This window comes from Cyclopterus lumpus, chromosome 21, assembly GCF_009769545.1.
Source record: "Cyclopterus lumpus isolate fCycLum1 chromosome 21, fCycLum1.pri, whole genome shotgun sequence".
NCBI classification, from domain to species: Eukaryota; Metazoa; Chordata; class Actinopteri; order Perciformes; family Cyclopteridae; genus Cyclopterus; species Cyclopterus lumpus.
In genome coordinates this window covers 22,410,650-22,419,455 of record NC_046986.1, presented here as the reverse complement: position 1 = coordinate 22,419,455, position 8,806 = coordinate 22,410,650, and the positions used below count along the sequence as shown (strand labels likewise).

Here is an 8,806-nt window from a genome sequence, read left to right as displayed (position 1 = left end):
TTATGGAGTATCAGCAACAGTCAGTTCTGCCAGAAGGTAAAGAAGTTTCCTGGATCAGCGCCTGAGCAGGCGGCTGAATAAAAGAAACCAAAGTACCAACACAGTGCCATGTTGTTCCCAGCTCTTTAATCCCACATGGAATGAAATAAGAAGAGGCAACCAGACAGCATTGTGTAGGTACTTTTTGTCAGCTTTTAGTGCATATCATTACATTACACAATTAATGTTGTACATGTGCTTCTTGGAGATTTTTGATAGTATCCTGAATGAAAGGTTTTTTTAAATGTATGTGACAGTAAAATGTTAACGACTGAATACTTAATTTAGCTTTAGTTTATTTACAAAAGAATAAATATAATAATAATAATAATTTCTTCCCTTCGAGAACACAGCGGGACACTAAATAAATGCTAGCTTGTGTTTTTAAACTGGTATTTTGTTGTTTCAACCAATGGGGAAAAAGTTGGGGAAAAAAGATCCATTAGTTTTTATTTTATAGCAGTGAGCCCTGCCTGAAGCCCACATAGGCTTTGGGTGAAAAGTGTAACTTACACACACACACACACACCTGTGTTCTGCAGGGGTGGGAGGGGGCCACACCGCTGGATCCTCGGGCCTCTCCTCCCACTGAGGAGCGAGAACGTCAGCCGGCTTCTCGGACCTGAAGCTCTCGAGCGTTCCCATGATGCCTTTCACCTGCTCATACTCCTCCGCCAGTTCCTGCCTGACCTGCGGTCACGAAGGGAGCAGAGCGTCGTGTCAGCGTCGCGTGACAGAACAGTGAAACATGGTTTTGGAGGACCGGGGACCTCACCTGGTGCCATTTGGCCTTGAGTGCGGGGTCTCTGAGCGACTGGCAGTGCTTGTGTATCTGCTGAATGACGCCTTGGTAGTACACTACGGAGGACTCGTAGTTCCCCAGCAAAGCGTACTCCCGACCCTTCTTGGCGTTGTCGCATATCTCTGCCAGGTTCATGCTGAATACGAGCTAGGGGGAGAGGGTGGACACACTTAGTACTGTTAGATAACTGGTCGGCTAGGTCTGGCGTGTAGAAACCGTCTGGTAGTAGTTCGAAACCACATTTCCAACAGCACGCGCCATGAGTTATTATTAATCCCACGTTACTTATTGACAGGACGGTGGGGTTCTGACGTCGGTCGCCTTGTCGGATAGAAGAGCGCTGCTAGCATACACCCGGCACAGCGTGTTGGGTGAAGCTAGCTGATATAAGGGCGATTTTAAATGACCTTTTTAAATTTTATTTTATATTGCAGACAGTACCCCTCCGTTTGAATCAAGGAATTAAAAGAATTAAAATAGCTTAATTTCTACATCATTATACATTTGCGACGTTAGCTTATGCTAGCAAGCTGCTAGGCCACAGACAGAAAACTCACCAAAACAAATCGTGTGCCAATGAATAACGTAAACGCTACTTAATCACCCCACCCCCCTTAATATAGGTTGAATATGCATGGAGACAAAAACAAACCTACATCATATTCTTAAACTGCATAAAGAGCCTGAACAGAATTCACAAACCTGCATGAAAAGCACTTGTTTGTGTTTCTTTTTTTTAATCAGAGGTCCAGTGGAGAGGAAAGTGTTACCATGGCCGCAGAGAGACGCCGTGTGAAGAATAAAGGCGGCTCGATTACTGTGCTGCGTTCACGGATTTATTGCAAGCTGGTAAATATCACACTCTAAGTGATAAGCGACCACGGTTAAATTACTCCAACGAAGCCTCGCAATCAAATGAGTTATGTTGATGCAGTATGGAATTTAATCTCATTGCGGATGTTGCTTTAGTTTTTGTATTTCATAAATACCATTAACGGTTGGCGTAGATGAACTAGATCGTGAAGCTAGTTTACAGGATTTATCGAACACATCATCGGAGCCAGACCTATGGAAACGTGGACCACTAGTCGTCGCTAAAATCCAATCACATATTGCAAACTGGGACGAAGCCGTAGATGAAGCTGAGGCAACGATCTCGAGGTCACATTAATGGCTGTACTGGAGCTTTCAAACATATCCCATGATCTTCACAAGCAGATGATTGCAGATGTTCCCATTTCCACCTCAAGGACTTCTTGTCCATGGTGATCGAATGGGAGGAAGAAAGAGTTTGACTGTTTTTCAGACATTTTTAATAAGTTTTAATTAAATACAGTAGTATATTGTATCCTTGGTTATGTATAAGTATTGAGTACAATATGAACTTGAGATGACAGCCGCATTATCGCACCAAACAACACCGACACACCAGAAATCTCAAACATTTCAGATCATCCTGATGAAACCTCTTTTATTGATTTGCAGCAGAACATTGTCACAGATCTCCATACTTGTGTTTGCATTATTGTACACATGCAAAAAAACCCAGTATCAGTTAGTTGTGATTTTTAATCTTATCTTATCTCATCCCATCTACACCTTACATACAGCCTAACGATTTTCAAAAGACAGCTGAGCGTGTGTTCACTGATACTTTTCAAGTGGAACACATGGATTTGAATTTCGTCCAGAAACACGGCTACTGGTGAACTCGTAACAGAACTGTGTGGGCCGATGAGCTGACACAAAGCTGGTTATGTTCACGTTTATATTTGAGAAACACACATTCAGCGACAGCACCAAAACTCATGCAACACATAACTTAAAAAGGATTGCACGGTTTTCTTCACAGCTTCAACTGACCTTGTTGGTCCACTTCTTCACACTGGAATTTTTTTCCCCCCCAATTTACCATCTGCATTGGATAGTGTGGATACGTTGTAGTGCTACTGGACAGCTGATTGCATATGATTTTGTCTACTTATTAAAATGCACTCACTCTGCAATTTAACTTTGACTCAAAGTGATTTTGTCTGCAGTCACAGATATTTGGCTTACCCCCACCCACCCCCATTTCCATTCATGCTTCTCATTGAAATGTTGAATAATATTGTGCAAACTTAAAGGCCCCTCCTGTCACAAGCCGTGCCTTTGCATCAGGCAGGGGAAAAGTGTGAAGCCGTTTCCCCCGTCTCATAATCACAAGAGGCCTTTTGGAATTCCGTCTCAGGCTTTCCCGCAGCACCATTACCGATGAGTACATCCACACGGGATGGAGGGTCACCCTCAGCACTGACACGTACCCGCTTCCCGCCTTCGCTGGTCCCACGGACGCCCGCCGCTGCTCTCGCTCGGCTGCTTCAGCCGCAGCTGTTTGTGGCTCTTCAGTCTGTACGCCAGAGTCAGAAAGATGGCGTCCACGTGCTCCTTCTCGCCGGGTTCCTTGGCCGAGGTCTCGAACAGCGGGAAGTTGTAGCTGTCAGCGAGGCACTGCGCCGCCGTGGTGGGGACCTCCCGGCGGTCCCTCAGGTCGCACTTGTTGCCCACCATGATGCGGGGCACCAGGGGCCCCACGCAGTGCCGGCTGCACTCCTCGATCCACTCGGGGACGCTCTCGAAGGAGGAGAGGCTGGTCACGTCGTACACGAAGATGACGGCGTGGACGCTGCGGTAGTAGTGCTCCACCATGCTCTTCCTGAAGCGCTCCTGACCCGCCGTGTCCCAGATCTGCAGCTGGCAGTGGAAAAAAAACACCTTAATATTAATAAGGCAGGACAGGAATAAAGCAAAAACATGTATTAGTCCCTCTCTTAATACGCAGACTTCTCTTCACCGTTTGGGGCCCACGACTGAAGATATTTATCCTTTAGTGTGTCACATATGGATAGAAGGCCTCAGTCATTTCCTAAAACAACAGAATGTTGGATAGTTTCTTAAATTACGCATTTTCCGGGAGTGGGATTATTTCCTGCAACAGATTAATACGAATGTGATACGTTAGTGAGTATGTTTTAAAATAGGATAAATAGTGTGTAGTGAAGGAAACCCTCCTGCAATGATCCTCAGCATGATGGACCGTTGATGGATGTGAAAGTCGAACATGTAAACACGCATAGATCCATAATTATATCTTCATTTTTCATTCTCGTCATTTAGGATTACATACACTTGCACATCACTGTTGTAACAACGTTGGCTCAGCGGTATGTCGTTTTTGGGCATCAATAAAAGCCCAATAGCATAGGTACGACACGGACTGGGAGTGAGACCAAGTCATTGTTGGTGCTGGTGGTCCAATGGGATTGGTTGACAAGGATAAACATAGAATATCACTTGTTACAGTCCATGTAAGAGATCTTAAAAGAAGGCAACATGTCACGCACACACGCACACACACACACCAAAGAATATATACCTGCCTTTTCATTAGGGATAAACGCGTGTGCCTCGCGGGTTAAAGGGGTTATATCGTGTTTATAGATGTATATACAAAAGTAGAGACCGTGATTATGTATCTTATTGGGAGACGTAAGGCTCGCTCGGCCTGTAGTTGTGTAGTGCACAGCCCGGACTCATCTGGACTTAAGAGGGGCTCCGGGTCAGGCTGCGTCCCCTTAAGAACCGGAGCTCGACCGGCCGCTTTAACGTCGGAGGACAATGCGAGCGTGCGCGTCTGTGCGTTTGACATCATGCATGTGCGCGAGAGTCCGATGGTCCTCCTTACCTTGATGCTCTCGCCGTCGAGCTCCAGCGTCCTCTCTCGGAAATCGACCCCGATCGTCGCCTCCGGGTTTTTCAGGAAAGTGCCCCCGCAGAACCGGTAAGTCAAACACGTCTTCCCCACGTTCGAGTCCCCGATGACGATGATCTTGAAGATGCGAGCCGGCGCGGTGTCATACTCGCGTCGCGAGGAGGGTTCCAAGGAGTCACTTTGACCGAAAACTGTGTCAAATTCGTCCCCAGGTTTGTTTTCTATTGCCATCGCTCATCTTCTCGCGGTCTGGATGTGAGCGGCACTGAAACCTCGCGAGATAAACGTCACTGGACAACAAAAGTAGCAGGTTGTTCAAATAATATAGAAATGTATTTGAGGAAACACATTTGATTTATTATATATTTAATGATTTATCTTTCATTTATTTAATTAATGTTATTTATTTGGTTTGTTGTGGATTAATTTTATTTTCCTGCCTGGTCATTTACATTAAGATATTATACTGCAACCTAGGTATCCAAGAATGGAAATAAATACAGTATGAACACAAACAAAATATGTGTGTGCTATCTCAGATTCAGTTTGTCTGTAATGCACATCAAATGAGGCTTTTGTTGTTCTCCTACTCCACGCTGTGAATAGTCAGAACACAAAGAGAGCTTCGTTAAAACTCTCTAATCAAATCTGAATGAGTGGAACTTGAACTTTCTAAAACAATATTTGCGAACCATAAAATGGATATGTCATCATATATCATAGTCATCTTCACCTATCCAACAGTAGCCTTTAGTTTCAACATGGAGCGGCGGCATAAATACTTTTATACTACAATACTCCTGAATTAATGTATTGTGTGTTTGTGTTCACTAACATTTTGGAGAAGGAACAAGAAAACACACATTTGTTTCTGCGTCGTGTTTATTTGACACAAAACAAAACGTTTTTCTAATCCAGAACATGTGTTACCATTCTCACACTCTCTCACACACACACACACACACAAAATGGAACACTTCAACTATCCATCAGAAAAAGGGACTACATTGAGAACTGCACACATTTACCAGTTTATTAGGAACAGCTAGCAGAAACTTCGTACGACACCCCTGTAATTAATCGTTGCAATAACTGTTTTACACACATGTTGATTCAACTGGATGGTCAGTTTGTTTACAATACTGCATTACACTGAGGAGGTTCTAACATTTAGTCTACGGCCTTCAGTCACACTAGAAACGGTTCTAATAAACTGGTAACTTAGTTTGTGGGCTGGTTGGGGGACACAATGGCTTTGCAACAGTTCAAGTAGAACATCATTGATAAGAAAACACATTCACAGGATCCATAAAATAGTTTGAATAAAATGTATACCACCAACTTTTTTTACTACGTTTAAAAAAAAAGAAGGAGAAATCATGGAATATACGGGCTTGTGCTGAAGCCTAAACCTGAGTGAGCGTACAAAACATTGGCTTCAGTGGTGTCCACAACACCGGGTGTGTTCTCGTCTTGACAACATAAAACAAAAAGGACAGGAAGTTTTAAAGCCCTGTAAATGACCTCGCTGCGTTAAAAGTCATAAACGTGAGGCACTTGAGCTGCTGGATGTCCCAAAAAGAAAAAAAGAAAATAAATCACGATTCTGCACTAATCACAAGTGTGCTAATTTATTCACGCTAAATAAAATCTATATTTCAGTCACAAACATGCGTCTTTACACAGCACATCGCAAGACCTTTCTGAAACCAACTCTGCTCGGTTTCCTCCCTCCGTCAGTAAATGACCGGAGACGAGAAAAAAAACGTCCATCCGAAGTCAAGATTTTTTGATGGAGCCGGGCTTCTACTGTTAAAAGTTGGCTTCTGTGACCTCTACTGGCAGACAGAACCCTGTTCAATCCGTAAATTCATAAATAAGTTAAACTTTTCTTTGACGCAGCGACTACCAGTTCTCGTCCGAGAAAGAGCTGGAGCTGCCGGAGTCAGAGTCGGCGTCCGTCAACTCGTCAAAGTCCCAGTCGGCGCTGGAGCCACTGTCGTCGTCCTCCTCCGTGGAGAAGCTGTGCGCGGAGCCCAGGCACGTCGGGTACACGCGCGTCGATACGCAGACGGGCCCAAGGGTGGACACGTACACCGCCATGATGTTCTTCCAAGCGTCCCGGGCGGGGTCGTACTCGTGGATGAGGACCCGGTTTTTGTTGTGCTGCAGCAGAGTCTGAGTGAGGAGGAGCAGCTTGCCGCTGTGCTGGATCACCTGGTAATTCAGGGCACGGCTGTCGATGGGTATGTCGCCCAGCCTCTTCCACTCCCCCCGGGCGGGGCTGTAGGCCTTCACCACCGGGATGTCGCACACGCACACAATCTGCTCCTGGTACACGCAGGCCTTGTGGAGCTTGTCCCTCCTCAGCGACCCGCAGTGGCGCCAGCGGTTCCTCTTGGCGTCGTAGCAGAGCATCCTCCGCTTGTTCACCACGTACAGGTGGTCGTTGAGCGCCACCACCTGCATTTTGCCCAAAGAGTGAGGCAGAGGGGCCACAAACGTCCACTGGTCCCTCTGAACACTATAGCACTCCACCTCCTTCAGTCGGGCATCCGTCACGGGATTCCGTCCCCCCAGGAGGTACACATGGCCATTGAGGTAGCCCATCCCGGAGTGTATCCTCCCCAGCGGCCTCTCCGCCAGCTCCTGCCAGCTGTTGAGCACAGGGTTGTACAGCCAGAAGTGCTTCGAGAGGTGGGAGGCCAGGTACAAGTTGTTATCGGGAGCGGCACAGGCGATCAGGGACTCCATGGTGGAGCGCTTGTAATCCTGACTGCTGAGGTTCTCTAAAGGGGGAGCCATGAAATACAGGTCCGCCGAGTATGGGTCACAGCACATGATGTTGTCGTTGGGTAGGCCGAAGAAGAGGATCATCTCCTTTGCGCTCACGCCCACCCTGTGTTTGGGCGCGTCCGGGGCCGCGGGTATCCCGCAGCCGTCCTCGGCCGACCCATTGTAGAAAGATGCAAGGTATTTCTCAATCAAAGGCCTGGCCATGAGGCCCTCCAGGTAGCACTTATCCTGATCCGTGAACAAGTTCCAGCGCACACACTTCAGCGCCAGCAGCGCGTCCTCCCGCCTCAGCGGCGCGTTCGCCTCTATCCACTGCAGGGCGGCGGAGCACACCTTCCTCTCGCACTCCACGTCCAGGGTGTCCAGGGACAACATCTCCCTCAGCTGGGTCAGATCCAGCTCGCAGAGCTCCCCTCCATGGCACACCTGGCCAAAGTTCCTGGCTATGAACGCCTGCGCGTTCTCCTTCAGTCCAGGGTTGTCGTAGGTGTCGGCGAACTTCAGGATCCCTACGCAGTTGGAGAGGTCCAGCCTTCTCTTCAGGAAGCTGGAGCAGGCTTTCCTGATGTACTCCAGCTGGAGCATGTTGGCAGCCGCATACAGCCGCTGGACGTTGCCCTCGGTGATGGTCACCCGGCCCGTGTAGCAGTAGTCGATGATGACAGACATGGACTCGGAGTCCACTCCGCGGATGACCACCCTCTCTTGCACGCTCTCGTTCAACCCCCCGGTGAACATGCTTTTGAAGTACGGGCTAGCAGCGGCGAGGACGTTGCGGCTGCACAGGAAGAGTTGGTCGACGTCACCTCCGGCAGACCCCCCGCCGTGCTCCAGCGGCTCCTCGTCACACTCGACCCGGATGGTAACGTCGCCGAGCAGCCGGCAGTCGTACAGCAGCTTCAGCTCGTCCATCAAACCCCGCGCGTGAGTGACGTCCTCCAACACCTCGGGACCGCCGAAGCAACCCAGCGCCGAAGCCATTGCTGCAACTCCGGCGGGTGCGATTTGCTATTTTACGTCGGCCCCCAAAAAAAGTGTCAAATAGAACGCGGCCATGCGGTTGACATACTCAACAGCGCGGAGGAGTCTGTGCGCTGACAACGACGCACACCCGTTTATACAAGAAAATCAAACGTATGGTGAGAAAATATATTACCAGCTGAACGGTCGCCCGTGTGTCTGAACGAGCCGACAGTTCTCGGCCCCCAACTGGTCATAATGTCGCGTTTATTTATACATATTATTCACCGAGGGTCGCCGTGACAGTAGTGTCCACTGGCCTTTGGTTGTTCCTGTCAACGCTGATGTGTGTTTTGGGTGTAGGAGATGGTCGGGCTCTTGTGTCAAACGGTCTGGGGGTTGGAACCACATAGAAGTCCACGGTTGGAACTACAGTTTCCGGGAGAAGTTGCCAAAAT

At 47.9% G+C, this 8,806-nt stretch overlaps 3 protein-coding genes across 4 annotated transcripts in view; all 3 read right to left on the bottom strand.

Annotated features, from left to right (window-relative positions):
• The window catches only part of katnal1 (katanin p60 subunit A-like 1), a 7,593-nt gene extending 5,950 nt beyond the window's left edge, over positions 1-1,643 (bottom strand). The window contains exons 1-3 of one of the 2 annotated variants that reach the window (XM_034562507.1): positions 1,544-1,643; positions 815-988; positions 569-729 (exon numbers count right to left, since the gene is read on the bottom strand). In XM_034562507.1, the coding sequence (XP_034418398.1) occupies positions 569-729; positions 815-988; positions 1,544-1,549 (341 nt within the window). In that variant the 5' untranslated portion in view covers positions 1,550-1,643. Of the gene's footprint in view, positions 1-568; positions 730-814; positions 989-1,497 lie in introns of both variants that reach the window. The other variant, XM_034562508.1, reaches the window with a different exon arrangement.
• Positions 1,644-2,137: 494 nt separating this feature from the next.
• On the bottom strand, positions 2,138-4,849 carry zgc:101559 (uncharacterized protein LOC492776 homolog). Its single transcript, XM_034561530.1, has 2 exons — positions 4,566-4,849; positions 2,138-3,574 (listed from the first exon to the last, which is right to left on the bottom strand). The coding sequence occupies exons 1-2, from the start codon at positions 4,821-4,823 to the stop codon at positions 3,128-3,130; spliced, it is 705 nt and encodes a 234-aa protein (XP_034417421.1). The 5' UTR covers positions 4,824-4,849; the 3' UTR covers positions 2,138-3,127.
• Positions 4,850-5,465: 616 nt separating this feature from the next.
• Positions 5,466-8,773, bottom strand: kbtbd7 (kelch repeat and BTB (POZ) domain containing 7). The gene has a single exon (XM_034562466.1). It carries the CDS (start codon positions 8,367-8,369, stop codon positions 6,498-6,500), a length of 1,872 nt encoding a protein of 623 aa, XP_034418357.1. The 5' UTR covers positions 8,370-8,773; the 3' UTR covers positions 5,466-6,497.
• Between the last annotated feature and the right edge of the window lie 33 nt (positions 8,774-8,806).

Excerpts from the sequence above, each read along its gene's own strand:
- zgc:101559 (XM_034561530.1), bottom strand. The coding sequence starts at position 4,823 with ATGGCAATAGAAAACAAACCTGGGGACGAATTTGACACAGTTTTCGGT. Across the intron at positions 3,575-4,565 it reads TCGACGGCGAGAGCATCAAG|CTGCAGATCTGGGACACGGC; the intron begins GTAAGGAGGACC and ends TTCCACTGCCAG.
- kbtbd7 (XM_034562466.1), bottom strand. The coding sequence starts at position 8,369 with ATGGCTTCGGCGCTGGGTTGCTTCGGCGGTCCCGAGGTGTTGGAGGAC.